This window comes from Tenrec ecaudatus, chromosome 6 (assembly GCF_050624435.1).
Source record: "Tenrec ecaudatus isolate mTenEca1 chromosome 6, mTenEca1.hap1, whole genome shotgun sequence".
NCBI lineage: Eukaryota > Metazoa > Chordata > Mammalia > Afrosoricida > Tenrecidae > Tenrec > Tenrec ecaudatus.
In genome coordinates this window covers 112,993,836-113,020,099 of record NC_134535.1, presented here as the reverse complement: position 1 = coordinate 113,020,099, position 26,264 = coordinate 112,993,836, and the positions used below count along the sequence as shown (strand labels likewise).

The following is a 26,264-nucleotide window of genomic DNA, read 5'->3' as shown; positions in this document are numbered from 1 at the left end:
ATTGGATATATGAAGAGGCTTTCCCAGGCAAAATAAGGAATATGAGGTATATATGAGGGTAAGTTGAAAAAAAGATTGCTACCAAATCATAGAAATATTTATTAAACAAAAGTATCAAAAAATTAAGCTATTGCTTCTCCATATGTCCTCCACCTAGGTCTATACACTCCTTAGGGAACTGTTTTCATATCTCTACCTCTTCTCTAAAGAATTCTGAGCTGTTCAATTCAGACTGCATCAAAATGGCAGTTTTGGCAGCCTCAAATCATGTTCTTTTAAAATGCTATTTGAGTTTTAAGAAACAAAAAGAAGTGTGAAAACTCAAGATCAGCACTCTAGGGTAGACGAGGTAAAATTTTATAGGAAAGCTTTATTTTCTCCATCCTTGAAGCATGAGCAGGTGCACTGTTATAATAGAAAAAATTCCTTGGTACAATCTTCAGGCCCTTTCCTCCAAAATATGTAATAAACCTGTGTGATAATTCTGTGTCCTTTGATTTAAAAAAAATCTCTCAAGACTGTTCCTTTGAAATATCCCAAAGCAGTCACTTAACCTTCTGTGCTTTGAATCAAATTGGCCTACCAGAACTACTTGGAAGTCATTCTTTGGACTGAACCTTTTTTTTGAAGTAATCCTGAGGAGACTGAGGCAAGTACAGTACTGAGAGAATCTGGCTGCAGCTGTCCATTGATTACCCACATGTGTAAACACATTTTATTTGAAATAACCCACGCGTGGATGAACTGGACCCACTTAGGACTCGTGTCCTCATCATGAGTCATGCTCACTCCAGCAGCAAGCGACAACAACAACCGGACTTCTAGAATGTATCAGAAAGTTTAATGGGCTGAAAATATAAGTTACATAGAATTTAAATATCAATCCTTCAGTATGAAACAAATATAACACTAGCTTATATTAATAGTGCTTGTGTTGTGTGACAGAATGCCATGACCCTTTAATACATTTCCTCATGTTGTGGGCCCTCTCCCCCCAGCCATAATATTATTTTTGTTGCCACTTCAGAACCGTCATTTTGCTACTATTATGAATCAGGCAACCCCTGTGAAAGGGTCGTTTGACTTCCAAAGGGGTCGCGACCCACAGGTTGAGAACCGCTGGTCTAGATAGTACAACTGATTAATGCCTTCAGCTGCTAGCCAAGTTTGGAGGGTTAAGCTCGCCCAGTGGAACCTCAGTAGAAAGGCCTGGCAGTCAACTTCTTAAAAAAATCAACCAGTACAAATGTGCTTGAGACAATGGATGGATTGTGATAAAAGCTGTATGAGCTCCCAATAAAATTAAGTAAAAAAATCAACCAGTGAAGTGGCTTACACTTGTACTCTAACACACATGGGGTCCATAAGTTGGAACTAACTCATGGCAAACAGTCTTTGGGTTCGTATATATGCCAGGTCCCTGTTCCAAGTATTTTTTATATAGTGATTCATTTAAGCCCCATGGTAGTGGAGTGGTTACCCATTTGGCTGACAATCACTAGGTCAGTGGTTCAAATCCACCAGCAGCTCCATGGGAGAAAAATGAGGCTTTCTGTTTCCAAACAGATGTAGAGCCTCAGAAACCCCTGGGGGCCGTTGTAGTCCGTCTTTGAGTCAGAAGTGTGTGATTTGTTGGCATTGAGTTAACTTGTTTTAGATGAAGAAATGAGGCCCTGGAGAAGTGAAGCCATCTGTCAAAGAACACAGCCAGGAAGAGGAAGGGCCATGCATGCTCCCAAGTATAAGGTCTTCATTACTACCCTGTGTGCTCAAATTTCCTCTTCCAAACTCAAGACCTGTGTGCTGCTTCCTATCCGACCATAATGTTCTCAAGGTTCCCCCGAGGAGCCACATTAGCTGTAGTTTGAACAAGACATATTGCTTCCCCTTCTTCCAGTAGTATTTCTGAATATCCCAAGCTTTTCCAGAGAATACAGGGCCTTGGTGTCATAGTGGGTGGGTTACACATTGGTGTGCTAACCAAAAACGGCAGTTCAAAACCGTCAGAGGCCCTGCAAAAGAAAGATGAGGCTGTCTACTCCCGTGTAGGGTTAGCCTTAGAAACCCACAGGGACAATACTCCGCCCGAGGCGCGTTGTCTAGACGGCAGTGAGGTTTTCTGCTGCTGCCTTTTGAGTCAGTGGGAACAGATCCATCTTCTACCAGTCCGATTCCAGGACTCCATGTCACCTCCAAGGGCCCCTGGCGCTTGGTTCAGGATAGGCTATAAACGCTACCTGCGGCACGCCGATGGAATCATTTGACCGGTGCTTCCCTTGCAGTCACGTCATTCCCTTTTTTCCTAGTTTGGACCATTTCCAAATGCCCCAAGCATCTCAATTACTTTTTCCCCAGAGAAATTTCGCACCAGGCTTCCTTTCTCCAACCTCTTAGAGCCATTCTCAGTACCATTTTGCCAAGTTTCAATTATGTATATTTATTTTCAGATGTGATTTGATGTGTAGGTAGCTTGCCTTTTCGATGCTTTTCTAAGTTCCTTGGTCAGTTGGCATATATAAGCTTCATGAACCTATTCTAGCGCACGTATTCCTGGCCCAGAGAAGAACCTGGAATACTCAATAGATCATGCCAGTGATGTCCCACAAGTTAATTCTTAAAAGTCTCTCTGCTGTTCTAAATTTCTCAAATCAAGTATACAATATTATTTGTTGGTATTTCTACAAATGAATAGAGTGGATTTATCAAAGTATCTCGGGTTAATTTAAACAATGACATATTTTTTAAGTGGCCTGATGCATGTGACTTCAAATAAGGGTTAAAAATTATTTGTGCTGGTGTACTTTCCTTTGCAAATAACCTTGCCATCTTAAACTGTATTCTCTGCTAGCACATCAATTTCAAAACCTCAGAAGGTGATGCTTGAAGTGTAGAGATCAGTGTATATCATGCGCCAAAGAGAGAGCTCCTTCTAGAATGGATCCAATGCTGGTCTTGCTGATTTCACAAGTGTTAGTAACTGTAGTAAGAAACCCTAGTGCCTAAAGGTAAAGCAATCATGTTAACCTGAAGGTTCGGCTGTTTGAACCTACCCAGCTCCTCTCTGGGGGAAAGATCCGGGAATCCATTTCCATTCAGACGAAAGCCTAGAATGGCATCAGTTTAAGTTGAAATCCATTTGATGGCACCTTAGAACAACAACAGCAGGAGCAGCAGCAGCAGCAGCAGCATTAGGGGAAAGGCCTCTGATCCTGTACTGGACTCTGAAGAAAGAAACGTTTGTTTCCTGTGTCTCCAGGGAAGTACTCGATTTGCTAACAGTACAGCTCTTACCTCATTCCTGGAGAGAAGTATTCTGGTTTACAAGCTAATCCTCAGGGTTTCAAAGACTGCCCCACACCATGTGGGATTAAAAAATGTATTACGATAGATTATATTCAGAGAAAAATGAAAATAAAATTGGTTTTCTAGCTACAAAGGGCTTTTGCATCAGTGTCAAACCCTCCCTCGGCTTCCCTTATTTTTTTTCCTGCTCCTCTCAAAACGGAGTGCTGTTGAATTGAATCCAGAAGCTATCACGACTCAGTCCCCTGCAAATTGATACTCTCAGGCAATAGCTCTGCTGAGCCCACTGCGAGGCAGCAAAGGCAACTACCCATTAAAATGCCAACCAAATGGCTTGTTTCAGAATTTCCAATCACTCTCAAACCTCGGGTTAGCTGCCCTTAGAAACCAATAACCTCTTTCACAAACCAGACCAGGATCATTAAACATAAACCTTTTTGCCCACCTCTCCTCCCACAGATACATTGTGCTTTTCCCTTCATCTACTTCCTCCTCCAAAAATGTGAAAGAAAAGTATCCATGTATTCCCAAATATTCCATTTGTTCTGCTATGCAGATCCTCTGGCTTAATGAATATCTGGTCTCCTCTTTTCCATCTAAAAATGAAGCAGGCTTGAAGCAAAACAAAACATCACAGTTATTTATTTTTTGTTACAATAACCAGAGATTCTAAGAGGAAAATGCATATAACCCAAGCTCTAATTTAGAAAATACCAGAAACCAATAAGACTTGACTATTTTCTAATGGAAATACAAAGAGCTACAAAACATTCGTAGAAAGGTGAAATGAAAAGAACATGTATTTTTTCCGTGAACTTTTTGAAGTGCCCTCGAATAAGTTTCTATTCCGTTTATCTCTCCTTAACATACATATTATCCTTTTTAATTTTCATCATTGGCTAATCTTCGCTAGTATAAATTCTAAAAATAGAATTTATTGATTTAACAGGGGTACTGAATGATCCAAATGGTTAAGATTCAGCTACCAACCAAAACTGTGGCAGTTCAAGTCCATTTTAGAGATACCATAGAAAAAAGCCTTCCAAAAAATTAGTCACTGAAACCCAGATGGAGCACAATTCTACTTTGAAACACATGGGGTTGCTATCAATTAGATTTGACTTGACAGTAACTGATTGACATAGCTACTTGTCATTGTTCTATTGGTCAGAGTCCTTTGTGCAAGGCGACAAAACATTACTTTCCTAACAGTGGCCGACCCTTCTCTCTCTGTCTCTGTCTCTGTCTCTGTCTCTGTCTCTCTCTCTCTCTCTCTCTCTCTCTCTCTCTCTCTCTCTCTCTCACACACACACACACACACACACACACACACACACACACACCACCACCACCACCACCAACAACAACAACAACAACAACAACAACCTTAGAGCTTCTCTTCTGAACTTTAAGCTATAGAGAGAACGAGCTTAAGTAGAAAGGTCATTGGGCAAAGCAGGTGCATTGCTCCAACTATTACAAAGGTGAAACAGCTAAAAATGTTTATGACAACTAGAGAGATCATTTGGATTCCAAATCATAATAAACAAATGAACCAAAGTCCTCGAGTCAGCAGAGTTCAAAGATACACTGTTAGAATTTTCCAATATCCCTGTCATTCCTCACGGAAGCATCAGACAAATCTCTTTATGTTCAAATATATCAAAGTTTATCTTAAAAATGGAGAATGAAGCCATGAAATGGGCAATCATATTTCTGAGTTCTTTTATCATTTTCTTTTATTTTGAAAATTATCATCATGAATTGTAACCCCACAAATAAAGATTTGCCCTAGTTTATGCATTGATTTTTGTGTCATTAGTTGCCATCAAGTTGATCAATAACTGTGGAAATAAGCATGTGCGCACACACATAATGGCGCCTGCTGAAATGAGCAAGTAAGATGTTCCATTTCTCCAGAGTAAGGAAATAGTTCTAAAGGAAATGTGAATTAAAATGACTAGCATTCCCCTGGTTTAAAATATAGTTTGAGTATATCTCGCTTGGTTTTAGAGACCATCTGAAGAATAGAATTAGCATACTGAACATGAATAACCAAGAGGAGACAAGTAGTGGAAAGGCATCAAGGTAATAATAATATATGAAGAAAACAACAGGCCATTTAAAATACAAGAAAAGAGGGGAAAACCCAATGGATGCCAGAAGAGACTGAAATCTGTTATTGAATGAAGAGTAGCTAAAATGAATAAAAGAAATAATGAAGTGAAAGAGAGAGCTGAACAGAAGACTTCCAAGGGCAGCGTGAGAAGACAAAGTAGTGGTGTTGTAATGAAATGTGCGAAGACCTGGAATTAGAAAAGCAAAAGGGAAGGCCACATTCAGGATCCTCAAGATGCAAGAACTCAAGGAAATATCCAAAGTTTGCTTTGCAATATTGACGTATTCGATTTGAAAACAAAAGGGAATGGTACCAGAAGCATCAAAAAAGATAGAAAGAACACAGTCACTGTGCCCAAAACAAGTGATCTGTGTTCAGCCAGGTCCAGAGATCATGTGATCAAGATCAGAGGGTACTGAAGGGAGTTCAACTTGCATTGAAGGCATTGATGAAAGAGACTCCAGGAACAGATGGCATGCCAATTGCAATGTTTCAGCAAAGGGTGAAATGCAGAAACAGTCACTTCTCTGTGCCTAGAAAATTGTCAGTTTGTCGTACTGTAGTTCTTTGCATGTTGTGGTGGTGCCTCAGGCTATGTCATCAATACTTAAAATCCCAACAGGGTCACCCACAGTGAGCATGTTTCAGTGGAGCTCCCAGACTAAGAGCAGGTTATAAAGGACTCATCTGTCCATTTTGGAGATATCAGTCTGTCCATTTTGGAGAAATCTCATGAACATCAGGGGGGCATTGGCAAATATATTAAAAATTGTATGAATAGCAGCAAAATGATCGACAGATAGTGTGGCAGAAGAATATACATAGGGACTTTATCAGATAGAATACAGATGATTCAAAGTGACTATATCTACAAGAAGACAGGATGGAAATGGCCAATATCAGCAGCTAAAATGACACAAGGGCTGACTGTGAAATAGACCATCAATTGCTCATATGTAAGTTCAGGCTGAAGCTGAAAAAGAAAATAAAAACAAGTCCAAGAGAGCCCAAATTCAATCTTCAGTAGATCTGGCCTGGGTTTTAAGAACATCCCAAGAGTACATTTGATTCACTGAACTCTAATATCAGAAGTCCAGACCAGCTATGGGATGATATCCTGAACATCTTACATGAAGAAAGCAAAAAGTCTTTTTAAAAAATCACTGCCATCAAGTCAATGCTGATTATAGTGACCCACTGTGAATTTCCAAAACTGTAACTGTTTAGGAGTAGAAAGCGCAGTCTTCTCCCGAGGACCAGCTGTTGGTTTTGAAATGCCGACCATGTGAATCACAGTCTGTGTGAGTCAGGGTAGACTAGAAAAAAAAATCCATGGACATTCATATGTGTGTAAGAGAGAGTTTGATATAAAGGGCAATTATTCATTAAGAAAGCATCTCAATCCAGTACCGTCTAAGCTCATAAGTCCAATACTAGCCCATATGTCCAATACCAATCTAAAAAGCCCTCTTCAGACTCACAAAACACATGCAATGATGCTGAGTGTAGGATGAACACTGGTCAGTGAGTAGAAAGTCTTGGATCCATTGGTGTAAGTATCTCAGTGTAGACAGAGCTCTCCATGCGGCTTCTCCAGCACCAAGGGCTGCATCAGGTTAGGTCCATGTGGCTTCTCAACGATGTCTCGCAAGGAGTCAGCCTTTACAATAGAGTCTCCAAGGGTCGAGAGAGAGAAGCATCTTCCACCTTCAAGGAAGAAACACTGGAGTTCCCAGAATTCTCAGGAGAAGGCCATGCCCACACAGAGGCCTACTTGGCTATGATTTGATTGGCAGGCCAGACTGTACCTCTTCACTCGTCATCCTCTCAAATTGGCACCAGATTACATAACTACCACACAATCCAAGTCTTAACCACTATACCCCCAGGCTTCTTAAAAGACAGGAAATAAAGAAATGATAAGATGGGTGCCAGAAGATCCTCTGAAACTTGTTTTTGGTAGAGTCGCTAAAGCAAGTGGAAGAAATTGTGAAACAGAAAACCTAAACAGAACATTTCAAAGGTGCTCAAAAAGACAAAGTATTTAGTAAAATGTGCAAAGATCTGAAGTCAGAAAATGAAAAAATGGAAGGACATACTCTATAAATATCAAGCAGAGATAATCCAAAGAAAAACCCCTAGCCTTGAATTGCAATGTTGAAGCCTTTAATGGTGAAAATATTGGGCAATTCAGGAGGCATCAAAAAAGAACGGGAGAATATGCACAGTCACTGACCCAAAAGGACTGGGCAATAGTTAACCATTTCAAGAGGTCACATGTGATCAAGAATCAATGTCACTGAAGGAAGAAGTCAAATCTACACTAAAGGCATTAATTCAAAAACAAGGCTACAGGAATCGAATGAATATCAATTACAATTGTCAACAAGTTGGTGAAGCACTGGAAACACTTATTTCGGAAAATAGATACTTGACCAACTGACTGGAAGAAATCTGTATTTGTGCCCATTCCAAAGAAAATCCACAAGCTATAAAACAATATCAGTCTCACAAGTGAAATATTGCTTAAGATAATCCAATAAAATTATACCAGTACCTCCATAGGGAGCTTCTACAAAATCAAGCCTGATTCCAAAGCAGATAAGGAACAAGAGATATTATTGCTCATGTCAGATGAACCTTGGCAGAAAGCAGAGAATACAGGAAAGATGTTTACTTGCACATTATTAACTATGCAAAGGCATTCAACTGGGTGCATCCTGAAAGACTGTGGATGGCATCGAGGAGAATGAGACTCCCAGAATGTATCATTGTGCTCATGCTGAACATGTACATAGAACAAGAGGCAGATGTTTGAACGAAACACGGAAACTGCATGATTTAAAATCAGGCAAACTGTGCATATGATTGTGTCCTCTCTCTATACTGATTCAATCTGTATTCTGAGCAATTCATCTGAAAAGATAGACTATATGAATAAGAACATGGCATCAGGATTGGAGGAAGGCTAATTAACATTTTGAAGTATTCAGATCCTTGCTTCCTGAAAACTTGGAGGAATTTAAGCATTTGCTTATGAAGATCAAGACCTGAAGCCTTCAGTATGGATAGCATATCATTTTTTAAAATAACAACTCAACCAGACCAAGAGGTAATATCGTGATAGAGAAAAGATTGAAGTTGTCAAGGATTTCCTCTTGGCTGAATCCCAAAGGGAGCCTCAGCCAGGAGCATGATGTCTTGCATTGGGCAAATCTGCTCCACGCGACCTCTTTCCATATGTCTCTGACTCAAGCCATAGTCTTATCCACCACTTCATGGATATGCAAAATGTGGACATTAAGCAAGGAAAACTGAAAAAGAATTTTGGCATTTAAATTATAATATTGGTGAAACTATTCAAAGTACCATGGATAGGTAGAAGAAAAAAATCTCTTTGGGAAAAAACAAAACAAATCGATTTTGCTCCTTTGAAGTGAGGGTGGCAAGATTTTGTCTCACAAACTTTGGACTTGTTATCAGGTCCCTGGAAAATGACCTAGTGCTAGATAGAGTTTGCAAAAAGGGAAAGGCTCTCAAAGGCATGGATCGATAACCGTGGTTTGAAGAGATCCCAAACATAGCAATGCTTCTGAGGATGGGAGGAGATTGAGTCACGTTCCCTCTGTTGTTCATAGGATTGCCAGTCATCGGAACCAACTTGATGACTCCTAACAATAACAGAACCAGAATGTGAAGACAGCCACCCTGTCAACCCACAGGAAGAGATCCATATTTGAGTGAATGCCAAAGAGTGATAATCAAACAGATAAGGTCCTATTATATAATATCATTCATATCAGATACAAATAAAAGGTAATACTGAATATAATTAACAATAGCTGCAGTACTACATCAATGGGTGACTACTAGAAATTCAAGCCAGAATCAGAAGAGGATCTATAACACGGACTGTCAGATGGATCTGGATGGGAAGGTGCTTACTTGTGTTTGATTGACTATACAAAGGCATCTGGCTATGTAGGTCATAGTAAATTTTATGTAACTTTACTCCAAACTCAAACGCACAGCCACGGAGTCAATGTATAGGGCAGGGAAGAATTGCCCTTGTGGGTTTGAGAAACTGTAACTCATCATAGGAGTGGAAAGCTTCCTGAACATAATTGGTCTTGAGCAAACTTGTATGTAGACCAAGGGAGAGTTGTTTGAACATAAAAAAGACATATGCATGGTTTAAAATATGGAAAAGTGTGTATCATAGTTGGATCTTTCCCCCACACTTATTCAGTCCTTAGCAAATAATTCAGGAAGTTCCACTATAGGAAGAGGACTAATGAAGGGTTTCTTAGCAATGTTCTCCATATACCCCCTCCCTGGGGGATAGACAACAGAAAAGTGCATGAAGGAAGACTTCAGTCAGTGTGAGACATGAAAAAATAATAATTTATAAATTATCAAGGCTTCATGAGGAAGGAAGAGTGGAAGAGGGAGGGGGGAAAAGAGCTGATACCAAGGGCTCAAGTAGAAAGAAAATGTTTTGAAAATGATGATGGAAATATATGTACAAATGTGCTTGACACAATGGATGTAAGTATGGATTGTGATAAGAGTTGCACGGCCCTCAATAAAATAATCAAAACAAGAAAACAGCAACCAGAAACATGCAGATAGCACAGCCTGGCTCCCTTCAATGAGCCAGGAGAACATGAAGCACTTATTGATGAATATCAGAGCCAAAGCTTTTGATATGGATTACACATTAATATAAACAAAACAAATTCTCACAAGTGGAAAAAAACAGTATTATAAAAAAATCTAGAAAAAAAAATGCAATGATCCATGATTTCATTTTACTTGCATTTACAACCAACAACCTTGGAAACAGCACCCTGGATATCAGATAGCATTCTACCTCAGACAAATTTGCTGCAAAAGACTTCTGTAACCATAGTGAATGAAGGGGGAAGTTCAGAGTGGAGACCTAAAGCCCATTTGTTGGCCACTGGAGATCCCCTCACAGAGGGGTCTAGAGGAGGAGATGAGTCAGTCAGGGTGCGATACAGCACCGATGAAGAATACAGCTTTCCCCGAAATCCTGGATGCTTCCTCCCCACCAACTATCATGATCCGAATTCTACATTGCAAGTCTGGATAGAGCAGAGGATGTACACTGGTGCAGATAGGAGATGGAGGCACAGGGAGTCCCGGGCGGATGATACCATCAGGACCAGGGGTGGGTGGGGCAATACTGGGAGGGTAGAGGGTGAGTGGGTTGGAAAGAGGGAACCAGTTACAAGGATCTACATGTAACCTCCTCCCTTGGGGACGGACAACAGAAAAGGGGGTGAAAGGAGACATCGGACAGGGCAAAGATATGACAAAATAATAATTTATAAATTATCAAGGGCTCATGAGGGAGGGGGTAGCAGGAAGGGAAAGGGAAAAAATGAGGACCTGATGCAAAGGGCTTACATGGAGAGCAAATGCTTTGAAAATGATGAGGGCAAAGAATGTACAGATATGCTTTACACAATTGATGTATGTATGGATTGTGATAAGAGCCCCTAATAAAATGTTTTAAAAAAAGACTTCTGTGCTCAAAAGCAAGGATAACACTTGAAAGACTGAAGATGTCTAACCCAGCCCATGCCATTTTCCATTTGAAAGCTAGTCAATGATTAAGGAAGATCAGGAAAGAATTGATGCTTTTGAATTATGGTGTTCGAGAAAAATATCGCCTCTACCATGGGTTTGATGTGAAAGAACAAATCTGTCTCATAAGAAGTACATCCAGAATGCATATAAATGCCGGGGTGGCAAGGTTCACTCCTGCATGCTTTTTACATTCTACCAGGGGGAAGGGTCCCTGAAGAAGGACATCATGCTTGGTGAAATAGCAGGTCACACACAAAAAAGAGGCAGACCATCAGTGAGAAGTGTTGACATGGTGACTGCAAAAATGGGTGGCAGTGATCAAGTATGCCAGTACGTGACGATGGCACAGGGCTGGGCAGTGGACTCCATTCCATTGTATCCATGGTCATTAGAAGACCTAACAAAAGTCTAAATGAAATTTCCTTTTAAACAATTTTAAAATATGTCAGATCTAACTAACTATATATGTTGTTTGATAATAGCTTGCTGCTCTTAATTTCTATAATAGAAGAATATCTGCTGTAGAACATCTGTTTTTGAATTGTATAAAGTACTCAGAGAATTTGCCTAAACATTAAATGACGATACATGTTAGCTGTTAAGCTTTTTTTAAGTTACTTGGAACTATTGAGAAGTCTATTAACCTAAAGGTGAAAAGCATTTGAAAAGTTCAAAGTACCCACCAAGAGTATGAGAAACCATTAGTTAAGAAGATGAATAGTCCAGATGTCGCCTTTTCACAACAGCTGTTTCCCCACACTAGCACTGTGCACCAATTAATCCTCACTGGTATTCTTGATTCTTTATACTGCATGGTTTCTCTATTCCTGTGATTTAACAAGCAACAAGGCTGAAATAATTTACTTTCTTAAAACATATTTTCAGTTTAAAATTATTATTATCTTAATTATAGCACCATGTATCATTATTGATTTTTCCATATTATTGCATCTTAAGATTTATGGTCTTGCTTTGTATGAGATGTTCTTTTTAATATCCATAAAATAAGCTGGCATTTTGCTGAGGCTGGGGGAGGAGGAATGAGGTAAGATCATGAAATATAATGTCATTGTCATTGTCATGTCATTTTATAGATAAAACCAGTCCATCAACCCTTTCTTTGTTTCTTCATTCCATTTGATCTGATTTGGCCAATCTTTGAAAGATCTTTGACTCCATGAGCAGGTGGAAGAATTCCCTATGTCTAGTCAAGGCTAAGGGGCTGACAGTTCTTGTTTGTATGCAGAGTCAGGTGCCTGGGCTGACATTTACATAAGACTCCTGATGTTGTAGCATGAATTCTGGAGACTTGAAACTTCAACTTTTGAAAATAGCAAAGACCTTTAAGTCTGTTTTCTGCGAGCTAAGTTCTAAAATGAGAAGCAGTGGAAGAAAAGAACCGTTTAAGCCACTCTTATTCTAATACGGGTCTCAATGTCTTGCTTTTAGGCATTCAATAAAGTTTACCACAACTATTTCCATAGAATCAGAAATTTGAACTTTTTTTTCCTCATTAATCTTCCTAGGGATCATTTGCCATGTTTGGGAGCTCACATGCATTCAGTTCTTTATTTACTCGGTGATAAATTTTCTAAAGTTGTATTTTCATATAATTATTCCATTTTCAAAAACCTCGTATGTCACCTTATTTGATTCTATCAGTAATCAGGAAGGGTAACGAATTTATACATTAACTGAGTTTCATAGGTGAAGAAATTGAGGCTTCTTAAGGTTAAGTGACTGTCTCAAGATCACAGGTAGAGCCAGCAAAGAAACTCAGATTCCAACAAAGCTAATTTTTTTTCTATAATGGGTTCACTTCCAGGGCAAAGCTTTACAACCTTTCATGGAAGAAACTCCCACTTTGATACTCTGATGATGTCAGATAAATAAAGGTATTCTTTAACTTAAACAAGCAAACAAAACTACAACTCACTGCCATTGAGCTTATTCTAACGCATAATGACCTTTCAGGGATTGGACATCTTTATGTTGGTAGAAAGCTCCATCTTTTGCCTCTAGAGCAGCCGGTATTTTCAAACTCCTGACCTTGCAGTTAGCAGCCACATGCATACCTACTACGCAAATAGGGCTCCTTCTTTAATTTAAGAACTTTCAAATTAATTGAAAGAACATTGTTAGACTATGCCTAAATATTTTCATTTATTTTTTGGAGCTATTGTAAATAATATTGTGTCTTAAGTTTTAGGATTTCGATGGTTTACTCTTAGCATATTGAAGTACGGCTGATTTCTTCAATGCTGCCCTTAGCTCAGGTCTCCTTGCTAAACTTGGGTCTAGTTCTAACAGAACATATGCAAGATCTGTGTGATCAGATCTATCAGATGCTGATGAGAGAAACCAAAGACCTAAACAAATGGAGATACAGACTGTGTTGAATGTATACTGTCAATGAAGACTCACAGAAGTTAAGATATCCATGCTCACTAAATTGATTCATAGATTTAATGTAATGTCAACAAAACTCACATGGAGGTTTTTTAACAGATTCAAGAAATTAGATTATAAAGCTTAAAGACAAGTTAAAGGAATTAAAAAAAAACAATTTTGTTTAGGAATAACATTGGAAGAGTAATATTTCCTGTTAAAAGAATTTTAAAAATTATAATTATTTAAAATAACAAAAAGAAAATAACATCGTTTAAAAAATTGCTTAGAACCATGTTTCTGAAATTGGATCACCATGCTATCAAAGCCACACCAATTCATATAGCATCTACCTTTCAAGTATTTTAAGAATAAAAAATACCTTGTGTTCACATATGTGCACCTACATATCACATATATTTACAACCAACATCATCAGATGCTATTTCCACACTGGACAATATTGAATTTAAAAAAGTATTACACAAAGGGAAATATTTTTATTATGCACCCAATATATATTAACAACCATTCATTGAATTTAGTTTGGAATTGTTTTTCCTTTTAAACTACGACAGTTACTGTCGGGGAAACCTACAGGGAGTCGATATGAATCATTGACTCAATGGCAGTAAAATTTCCAACTACTCAGATACTTCAAGTTTCAGTATGATAAGATGCTGATTATATATTTCATAGATTGCTAATTCAACGATGAAATAATTCCTTAAGACATCAAATGAACTTGGACAGGTTGGTTGATTTCAGTGCGTCCTTTTAATAGAAAGGAGAGCTTTAGAAAGCTGAATACTCAGGAACTCCATTAGCAAAGAAAGGCACTTTCTGCTTCGATTGCCATCAGCTTGGTTCTGACTTATGACAACCTCCTGTGTGCAAAGAATAACCACTCAGGAGGGTTTGTTAGACTGTCCTGTCTTCTGGAGATGTCTAGGGGAAGGGGCGGGTTCAAACTGCAAGCCCTTCAGGGAGTAGTTGATGCTTAAATGTTTGTGCCACCCAGGGACTCCTAATGTGCCTACTGAAACATTTGGATGAAGATCTGTCCATGAGTCAATCACCTGAAACTCTCCTTCCATTTGTATAAGATAAAATCACAATATATCAGTGACCAAATAGAGAACATTCTCATGCAAATTCCTTCAGAGAAAAAGAAACTCTTTTGAAAAATATTCCTTGGGACTGTTAAAGACTGGCCTCTGGAAGAGGTATTTTCCAAAGTGCTAAATGCTATCCATAACTTAAACAGTCAATAAAACTATCCTCTGAATAAAACATTCAAGTGCTGCCTGGTGACCTACATTCAATTGCCTAGTTCACAGAATTGCAAGTCTCTCCTCAATAGTTATGGTTACATAAATCATAAAGCAGAGACCATGTTTACCTTAGTCATATTAATATCTAGGTGAATTCAAGAATATTATCATATTTTATCTGAGGGTGAAATATCTCCCTAGACATAAAGCCTGACTTGGAAGGTTGGAGCTCCTGAATATAGCACACATTTCTGAGACTGATAGATTCATACTTTCCACATAGCTAGGAAACCTGTAACGGTTGTTGCTGATGATGAGCAACTTGAATTATTCATTTGTTGTAAAATGATACCATATGTATGGGGGATTAAATGATGCATTAGAATAGAATATTTGTGCAGATCTGGAAGACAATATCTAAGTCTTAAGAAACGTTTTGATTATGTGGGACCTTTGGGACTGTGTTCCCTTGTTGCTACACATATATGTAAAACCAGCACTCTACCTTGGGGTTGTTGCTATAGAAAAGCCAGGATCATTGTCGGTAATAACTTTGATCTATGTGGGACCTCTGCAGTAAATTGGTTGCTGGTAAACAGCTCAAGGATTTGAGCCACCCCTCTCTCCGTTCTCTGTCCTGCTGGCGAGGCAGTGTGCGGATGAGGGACTGTTTTCAGACCAGAGTCAGCACGGAGGTTGGAACAGGGCAAGTAAGGATATTGAGTAGGTTGTTGGGCATGGAAAAGTAAGGGCCTCTAGACAACCTGTGAGTTGTGTAGAATGAAACACTGTTTTGTTTTGTGTTTTTTCTTGTAAAAGGCAGGATTTCTATCATTGGCTGGCTTGATGGTTGGTCTTCTGCTACTGATTGGCTTTCTGTAGTGTAGCTCTCCTTTTGTTTTCTTTTTTTAAATCATTTTATTGGGAGTTCTTTAGAGCTTTTATTACAATTCATGCATATTTCCATTGTTTCGAGCACATTTGTACATACGTGTCATTATCATTTTCAAAACATTTTCTTTCTACTTGAACCCTTGGATCAGCTCGTTTCCCACCTCCCCATACTCCCTCCATCATAAACCCTTGATAATTTATAAATTATTATTTTTCTCATGTCTTACACCAACCGCTGTCTCTTTTCAGCCACCTTTCTGCCATTAATCCCCCCGGGGGGGGCGGTTATATCTTGACCAATGTTATTGGTTCCCACTTCTCCCCTCACTTTCCCCTTCCCCTCCTGCTATCACTACTCTCACTCATTATTGCTTCTGAAGAATTTATCTGTCCTGTTTCCCTATGTTGTGAGCCCAGTGTACATGCTCTGATCCAGCCAGATGTGTAAAGTAGAATTGGGGTCATGATAGTGGGGGGGAGGAAGTATTAAAGAACTAGAGGAAAGTTGTATGTCCCATCAGTGCTATACCGCACTCTGACTGGCTTGTCTATTTCTAGTGACCCTTTTTTGAGGGGATGTCCAAGTGGCTACAGATGGCTCTGGGTCTCCACTCTATCCTCCTCCTCATTCACATCGATATAAACTTTTGGTCTAGGTTTTTGATGCCTGATACCTGATCCCATTGACACTTCGTGATCACTCAGGCTGGTATTCTTCCTCCATGTGGGTTTGGCTGCTTCTCAGTTAGATGGCTGCTTGTTTATCTTCAAGCCTTTAAGTCCCCAGACTCTATATCTTTTGATAGGTAGGCACCAGTAGTTTGCTTCACCACATTTGCTTATGCACCCATTTTATCTTCAGTGATTGCATCAGGGAAGGTGAGCATCACTGACTGCCGTGTTATTAGAGCAAAGTGTTCTTGCGTTGAAAGAGTACTTGAGTAGAGGCCCAATGTTGGTCTGGTGCCTTACTACTAAATCTGCAAATATATGTACACAGATCTATTTCCTATTGTTTTATATAAATATATTTCCATATGTACATGCCTGTATTTAGACCTCTATAAATGTCCTTTGCCTCCTAATTCTTTCCTCTACTTCCTTTTGCTTTCCTCTTGTCCTTTTATTATGTTTGACATTCATTTGGCGCTCAGTAATTCCTCATGGTGCATTGCACATGGCTAAATCCCACCAGGTATCCTATGCCCTCTGAGACATAGCGGCATTAAATCACTTGTAGTTCCCTTGTTCTGGGTTCGTTGGCACCCTCCTACTTTTCCCCTGCCGCCCCATCTCCTGTGTCCCCCAGGAATCATTGATCCCATTGTTTTCTCATCTGTATTGTTTACCCCACCTATCTTATCTAGATAGACATGCAAAAACAATGATAAACACAAAAACAAAGCAAAAGAAAATAAAACAACAACAAAGGAAAGTCTATAAATAGTTCTGGGTCTGTTTGTTGATTTTTATGAGTATTTTCTGGTCAAGGCTAATGGGTTGCCACACCCTGGCCCTAAAGTCTATATATGGGATTCCTCAGGAGAATTCATTGCTTTGCTCCCCTTACTGCTCCATTGAATGCCCTTAGGGCTTCACCCTGGTGTGGTGGGGTTAGATCGGGCACCATTCCTGTATTTTGCCTCCAGTGTTGTCCCCTGTAGTGCTATGAGTCAGTGAGGGACATCACCTCTCGTGGTGCGGCCAGCCCTATTGTTCCCTCTGTGCAATGGCTGCTCTGGTAGCTTTCCTTTTTACTGAACACACACCAATGAAGTCCAGAGCTCCTGCTGTGTCCTTGTCACAAGGCCCCGAAAACTGAAGGTCTCTGCCACTATTTGGGGGAGAGTGTAAACCTCTTGTTTTACTCTGCCCACATTTTCATTAAGCCCAAATGATAAGGCAAATAGAATATAAAACACATTTCCATTGGTGGAAATGAACATTCCCTGCATTTCCCTTTCTTTGTACTGGAGCGGAATGGGGGAAGTGTGCTTCCACCTCTCTTCTGTTTATTCCTTTTTTAAAAATAATCTTATTGGGCTCTTACAACTCTTATCACAATCCATACAAACATCCATTGTGTCAAGCACATTCATTTGTACATCTGTTGCCCTCATCATTCACAAAACATTTGCTTTCTACTTGAGTCCTTGGCATCAGCTCCTCATTTTACCCCTGCCTCCCTGCCCCTCCTCCATCATGAACCCTTGATAATTTATAAATTATTATTTTGTCATATCTTACATTGCCCGACATCTCCCTCCACCCATTTTTCTGTTGTCTGTCCTCTAGGGTTATATGTAGATCCTTGTAATTGGCCCCCCCTTTCTACCCCACCATCCCTCCACCCTCCTGGTATCACCACTCTCAGCATTGGTCCTGAGGAGTTCATCTGCCCTGGATTCCCTGTGTTTCCAGTTCCTATCTGTACCAGTGTACATCCTCTGGTCGAGCCACATTTGTAAGGTAGAATTGGAATCATGATAGTGATCCCAAAACTAGAGGAAAGTTGTATGTTTCATTGTTGCTACACTGCACCCTGACTGGCTCGTATCCTCCCTGTGACCTTTCGGAAAGGGGATGTCCAGTTGCCTACAGATGGGCCTTTGGTCCCCACTCAGCATCCCCCCTCCATCACAATGCTATGATTTTTTGTGCTTTGGCCACCTCTCTTCCGCTTCATTGTCATTCTTTTCCCCTTTCACTGCCCCTCTTATCCTCTGTCCCCTGTTTTGTCTGGCTAACAAATTTAGTGTTTCATCTTTTTAAAGCAACATTAAAATATTGTTTATGTAGACAGTCCACAATGAGCAAAACCTTTGGAATCAGAGAAACATGAATTGGAGTGTTTTCATTTCTGCTTCCTAAATTAGCTCTCTTTAAAATGTGGCAACAGCTAGCATTACTTTTAAAACTAACATGTGTTTGACCCAAACTATGGAATTCTCAATCACCTTACCTGCATGTGAAAGTTGAGGGTCTTCTCTATTTCCCTTCCACTTTACCAAGCAGAATTCCATTTCCAGGACTGGTATTTCCTGATAATGTGTCCAAAGTATGTGAGACAAAGTCTTGCCATCCTTGCTTCTAAGGAACATTCTGACCGAACATCTTCCAAGACAGATATGTTTGGTCTTTGGGTAGTCCATAGTACTTTCGGAATTCCTAGCCAGCACCATGATGCAAATGTATGGATTCTCCTTTGGTCTTTCTAATTCAACGTCCAACCCCAAAAGGCATAAGACTAGAACTAGTTAAATGATCTTGAATTGTTATAAAAATTTTAACAAGTGATTAAACACCACTCAACTACATTGTAAATACTGAAAATATGGCAGATTGTTGATAGATGCCATTCCAGAAAAGTATTGTTTGGTTGCATCTAATACCTGTTCGCCTTAGCAACTTTTAGTAAACTGGGAATATAAGGAAATTGAGAGACACAGCATACCTAGAGGCGGAATTTGTCCTGAAGATGACCAGGAAAAGGATACCGGATCCCTGGTGTTGCAGTACTAATCAGACTCAGCAGGTGGAGCCCACCAGCCCCTGAGCTGCAGAGGAGAGAGGCACCAGATCTGCCTCGTGAAGACTCCACTCTTGGAAGCTGAATGGGCCATTTCTGCTATGATCTAGATGGTTGCTGTCAGTCAGAATTGAGTCTCTAGCTATGAGTTTTTGTATTAATAACAGGGAAGCACTACACATAAGCTTGATTAATTCTTATAACTAGTCCTTTTGTCAATTGAATAAGACAATGAGTCAATCAATCCCAGAAAATCAACAAAAATTATATTAGACAGAACAACAGTTTAATAAAATATATAGTTAAGATAAGCATTCGAAACATAGTTGTCAGAAAATTAAAGAGAAAACATCATTTGATTACCTCGGGACATACAGAAAATGCAATTAATAAAATTCAGAATCATTCATTTAATAAAACCAAAAAACTTTTTAACCTTAACACAAAGACAAAAAATAGAGCCCACTATAATTGATAGTAAAGCAGCAAAAGCTTTCACGTTGTGATCAGAACAAATCAAAAATGCCTTCTATCACTGCCTACAATTATCTTCCTAGTACAGTGTGTGGAAGCAAAGCAAAACGAAGGAGCCCAAAGTTGCTAGCTGATTTTAATACTCCACTTATAGGGAATCAAAGAAAATAAACAACATTTCAAAAAGGAGCAAGGAAGTTGCATCAAGATATTATCAAATTAGTGGAATAAAAATTAGGTGAAAAAGCAAATAAATGAAAAAACAGAAAGGACCACCAAGTCCCTCAAAAGGTTCAGAGATACAGGACATTTCATATAAAACCCTTGTATATTGAATATAGTATCTACAATAGTTGCACAGTTAATATAAATATATACAAAAATAAAAATGGCTAAATAATAAATATTGAACAATGGTTTAAACATATGAGTATATTTAAATATAGGGGAGGAAAAATAGTGGGTGGAGAGTATGGGGATTATAGCTAGACTTTTTTGAATAGATATTGTTTCATAGATTTTCTTGAAATTATATTAATGGCTCTAAATTAAAATTTAAATGATGAAAAATATCTAAATATAAAAAATGTTAAAGGGGGTTAAAAGACAATACAACAAATATAGTTTTATGTTTACCCGTGATTATTTTATGTTTCTTTGCTGACCACTCAATATGTAGAATTGGATTTTATAAAATAAACTCTCAATACCTGAATGCTATGTAAGCATGCATGATTCCTATACTTTTCCATCATCTTCTAACAAACACAGGGAGCTAACATAATATGTATAGTGAGTGAAGGCAGAGGAATGCTATTGTCTTGTCTTTATCATTTCTCTAGGAAAATCAAGGAAAGTCTGGAGTGTTTCCCCGTCAAATTGAATAATTTGATCCACACACTGGCGCAGATGTCAGCCACAAGTCCTTCCAAATCGACTTCACAGGATGTCAGGACGCCGGGGGCAGCTAGGTCCATTCAAAAAGCCGCAATTTTAGGGTTCAGCAAGAAACACAGCCACGTAAGTATCAAGTCTGTCAGCTTAAGTATCATTTACTGCATCTCAGATTTCCTTTCACTATTTTACATTTAGCGTGATTTTTGACAATGCACACGACAATCAGAGTGGGAGCAGAAGTGCCCTTCCAGAGGATGTTCTAAGGAGAAGTCCCAACGATGGGAACTATTAGTGGAGCTTGTTTGGGCCCTTAGTACTCACTCCTGAGCAAAGACATGATGGTGATGGTGTTTCCCATTTCTGAATGTAGATAATCCTGATTACAAACAATCTCCATTTCTGTCTTCAAGTCAAATGTGAACATAAGAACAGTTCCTGCCCGTGGTAGGATATAAATCAAGAGCTAATTACAGTGTCCACGAGGACAGAGCAGCAAGTAGGCAGTCTGTTTCCAGCATACAGGGCGATGATATCTTTATCTACTGTGTTTGTAGATAATTCTGCCATGACAAATTGCATCGTTTGGCTTTTGAAATGTTGTAATTCAGAAATGGTCTTGCTTTGTTTAAGTGTGTATGGAACCTGAGTTCAGAAAGTATGAGAAAGTTCTGCAGGTGGCCATTGCTGTCTTTTTATTTTGGTCTATTTGCTTTATGCAGCTATATCTAATCCAGGTGACACACCGTGACAACCGAACCAGCCTGACAGAAAAATCATTTGAGCAGTTTTCGAAGTTTCACAACCAACTTCAGAAGCAGTTTGCATCGTTGACTCTCCCAGAGTAAGCATTGGCCTCCCGCCCTTTGGGTCCTTAGTACTCATTCCTGGGCAAAGACATGATGGTATTTCCCATTTCTGAACAATATAGATAATCCTGATTATAAATAATCCCCATTTCTGTCTTTAAGTCAAATTTGAACATAAGAAAGAGAGAATAATTAACATCAGTTAATTAAATGTTTGTTTTAGTTTATAGCATAAAGGCTACTATGCATAAAACTCTTTCAAGAAAGACTGCCAGATTCACTATAGCATCTAATAATGTAGCAATAAAAATAAGGATATTTTGCCGTGCATCCAGAGCTAGGCTTGTTTGTAATTATAAACATTGTATGCAGCTAAACTCTTCTGGAGTAGACTTTACAGTGTTTGGTTCATGGCTATTGATTGCCTATAGTTGGACATCATAACTCAAAGATTGTTGGCACATTTTTCCACTCCAATTTCACTGGAGCTATCTCAATAGAGACTGTTTCTCTGAGTCTCTCATAAAATAGAGCAAGGTTTGTAATTTTATTTTGCTTTCAGCCATTGATTTTATACATGAGAAAAAATGTGGATTCTGTTTGCTGTAGCATTAATTTTCATGTAAATTGTTTTATTTGCCTCCTTTTAAATTTTGTCATTTCAGTTTTTGTCTGTAAAAATATAATTGAATTGAGAAACACAGAGCTCAATTGAATAGATATCTTTCAACAAATAGCTTCAATAAAAAGCTCTGAGATATTCATTTTCTATAACAAAATGCAGTACACTAAAAACTCATTTTTCATTTTATTATTAATTTTAGCTCAGAGTATCTGAACATAATTTATTATTTTCCTTAGGGAAAATCTTTAAATTCTTTGCCTCTATTTATGTTATAATGGGGCAAATATTAAGCCCAAACTAAAAGTATAAGGAAAATAATTTCCGTTCAAATAAACCTTCAAACTTTATCATTTACAACTAGGCAAATGTAGGTAACAGACTGCCAAGTATAACAATAGTGTATCTTTAAAGAGATTATTTCTCATAAACTATAATATGAGTGCCTAGGTAAATTAAAAATGATTTTATTTACATTGAACTTTTTGTCAGTAAATGGTTTTTATGTAATGTGAATGCTCGTTCGCTTACTTAGTAAACTTTATATGTGTGTATTTTTACTAGATTTTCAGGTTACTCAACCTTAAAATATAAATATAAGCAAAGCTATTACTGGCTGAAAAGATGTGTGCAATATAGATAATTGTGTTCTTCATGCTCAAGAAAAGAGAAAAGAAAATTATACTTGCAGATGGCATAGATTTTTAAATACAGGTGCTTTACCATTGAAAATGAAGTCGCTGGAGTGTGTTCAAGATGTTGAGGAGAAAGTAAAGTTGTTCTGAAAACGTTTAAACTACACCACATTTAAGAATTACTTAGAAACTCAAAATAATAGAATTTCCATGTGTTTAAATGAAAAAGATGCTAACAAAAATATCAAGATTTGGCTTAAATACTAAATTCACAATCAGTGGTTGCACTGTAACCTATTGATTTATCCATATATAAGATAACCCTTGTTAAATAGGTCCCCCTTTTTGTTTGAAAAAGTTGTCCATTAGACATGTCTTTTTCCCCAAGATATCACAATGTAACATACTGCTTTTAAAGTGCTAATAATCTTTCTCCTTGTGCCCCCTCTTGATTTGAAGCTTGGCTTAAGATTCTGTTTTGCTCATAACAACTGGCTGGCAACAGTTCCTACATTGATTTTAGAACTATTCAAGCAATCGGTGACTGGGAGGAACATTTCCTCCTATGTACCCTGTGCAATATTTGTATGCCCATACTCCCCATGGGGTTAAAGTTTACAATACTGCGTATGAATGAAGGATGAAGGCAAGATTTCCACTGACTCCGAAATTGAAAGAAAGAAACCCTACTGTGGTTATAGAAAACCTCTCTGGGAAAGATGGCCAGAAAGTCAGAGATATGAAAAATAAAACGCAAATTAGTTACAGCACATAACAGTGATGCTCCATTTGGTCCATTTGACCCCCTGGGGTAGCTTCCACAACAACACAGCATCATGGACATATTCCATCACATTAATGGTCCTTTACAGAATTTATCTTCTGGGGTAAAAAAAAAAGTTGACTTCCTTTCTCTTTTCCACATACACCTAGGTGCTTATCCACTCATTTAGAATCCTATTTTGTAACATTGTTTCGGGGTATAATAACCTCTGAATACTAAGAAGAAGGGCAAATCAAAATATTGATATTCCTATTGAAAACTGAATAACTCTAATTACTATATATCAAATCTATTTTCAAGACAGGTGTTTCCAAATCTTTGTTCTGAATAAAACCAGGGAATATATAATGAGAGTGTCAGATAAAAGACCATGAAAATAATTCTCAATAATCACTATGCTACATTTCGCAAACAATTGAATGGCAGCACTGTAGCAGTGCTCCTTGATTCATATGGATTTATTTTTAAACATGCATTTTAGTACACACCTCTCTTGAACCCTGTTTGGTTTAGCCAGTAAAGTCTAACCTTAGTTTTATGAAATAAATTATTTTAAACCCACTTCACCGGGTTATAAAATATATTTACAAATAAATTTTGTAACTTGTGATACTAAATGAATGTATAAGTGTTATAGTTTTTAATTAGTTATATATTGATATTAGTTTTCATGCTATCTAAATTCAGATTTAACAGCTATAACAACAGAGTAAAACTTCCCCAACGGGTTTCCAAGTCTAATCTTTATAATTTTGCTTCCCTGGACCGGCTGGTGACTTCAAACCATCAACATTTTGGAAAACAAAAGAGCACTTAAACACTGCAACACCTGGGCTCCTTTTAGAACTTCAAGGGACTTTTAAGAAATCAATTTTATAAGTATATAAACATATCATTTTGGAATTCCTTGGAATTTCCAAAAGTAAGTCCTGGATTGGAGTAACCTGAAGTTGTTACCATAGTTTGGTGTATTTGCTGACAACACTTCACTTTCCTCCACACTCTTCCTTGGGGAAGCAAGGTAGCCCCAGCTGTCCTAATCAAGAAGCAGAAATATGAATAAGACAGCATTGAAACTATAGTCATAGGAAGATAATTCCTAAAAGGGTGCATTTAACAACTGAAGATATTTTACCAAATGCTACCCATGATTAGCAAGCCATCTCACCCAACAGACAATCAAACCAACCCCAGCAAGCCAAATCACCATGCATAATTCAGTAGAGACTCCAGAGAACGAGCTACTTTGTTCTAAGAGACGAAGGCCAGATGGAAGCATCTGTCACTTGGTAGTTGAGCCATCACTATGTAAGTGATCTCCAGAGGCCAAGGTTTTAAAATGTTTAATTTAGTTAGTGTAGCAGTAAGTTCAGTGAAGCCCGAAGAAATAATACAGCTGACCTTTTTGAAAAATGTGACTCATTAACTTCAGAAGGTAAGGCCTCACATGTACTAAAGGAATGAAAATGGGTGGTCTGTCATAAATAGAGTTTTTCAAAGACAAACAAGTTAATTTAGTATTTTAAATTAGATTCAAAGGATACTAACGACAGTTAAAATAGTCAAGTGACCACAAATTTGGTAATAAAACTCTCAGAATTAATCACATGCTATACTACAGATTTTTTTAAATGTTAGTATTGGCCCTTCAATTTGATGTAGTTGTGAACAATTATAAAACACACAAAGCAATTTTATAATTACTGAATACAATCTTTTTTCTTTTAAAACAGGTTTCCTCATTGGTGGCATTTACCTTTTACAAATTCAGACCACAAAAGATTTGGAGATCTAAATCGTTACATGCATCAGATATTAAATGGATGGGATGAAGTTGCAAATGTATGTTATGATATACGTTTTACATCTTTATACAAAATGTCCACGGTTTCATATATTATTACTGGAAATATTCTTAAATATTTTACTGTAATATTCTTCCAATCTTACATTCATTCAAAAAACATGTCTGGTGTGTGTGTGTGTGTGCGTGTGTGCGTGTATGTGTGTGTGTGTGTCTAAGATGGGTCAAATTCCTGAGCAAGGAACTATGGAGCAAAAGAGAAACTAAAAACTTGCCCTCAAATCATTTCAGTGAAGTAATATGTGATAAGTGGGCTGACGACCATGGATACAAAGTGCCCTAGAGGTTCAGAGGATGGAGAATTACTTCCAACTGTGAAGATTAAAAGGTTTCAGAAGAAGCAAGTGTCTGAGCTGGGATTTTAACACTGGATAGGATTTAATAGAGTTGCCTGGGGAGTGTTTCAAGTAGAACACAAGCAAGAGATTGTATTAGTTTCCTATTGCGTCTGTGACAGATTGCCACAATTCAGTGGCTTAATATAGCATGGATTTATTCTCTTGGGTTTCTGGAGGTCAAAAGTCCAAAAGAGGGTTCTAAAAGTCCAAACAAGGTGTTCATGGGCTAGCTCTTTCTAGAAACTCTAGGGGGAAATCTTCCGTGCCTTTTTTTGGCTCTTAGCAATTGCCTGCGTTCCTTGGGTCATGTCTCTTTCTAGTAGCAATATCACTATGGCCTCTCTTTCTCTGATTACATCTCTTTCTCTGACTTTCTTTTATTCTTGTGTTTTTTAAGGACTTTTGTTACTATATAATGCAGATAATCCAGGATAATCCTCACTTCATATTCTTAATTTTATCTGTGAAATCTATTTTGCCAGGTAAGGTAATATGTTACACAGATCTAGGGATTAGCACATAGAGATATCTTTGCTGACCCATTATTATTCTTACCAAGGATTTATGAAAAAGTACAGCAGTACGATTCTGTTGAGGCTCAATATTCTTTTGTATGTGTGTGACAAAGCTGTGCTAACATAAAGCCAGCAAGAGACTGGAAACTGGTTGTTAAGGGTTAAATCCAAGTTTAGATAGTAGTAAGGAAGCAAAAGTAGTGGAA

General features: G+C 38.2%; 1 protein-coding gene across 1 annotated transcript in view; it reads left to right on the top strand.

Annotated features, from left to right (window-relative positions):
• Positions 1 to 26,264, top strand: part of PIK3C2G (phosphatidylinositol-4-phosphate 3-kinase catalytic subunit type 2 gamma) — a 419,757-nt gene that overhangs the window by 300,609 nt on the left and 92,884 nt on the right. Inside the window, exons 26-28 of the mRNA XM_075553327.1 lie at positions 20,440 to 20,617; positions 21,214 to 21,335; positions 25,075 to 25,183. Coding sequence (XP_075409442.1) covers positions 20,440 to 20,617; positions 21,214 to 21,335; positions 25,075 to 25,183 — 409 coding nt within the window. The remainder of the gene's footprint in view (positions 1 to 20,439; positions 20,618 to 21,213; positions 21,336 to 25,074; positions 25,184 to 26,264) is intronic.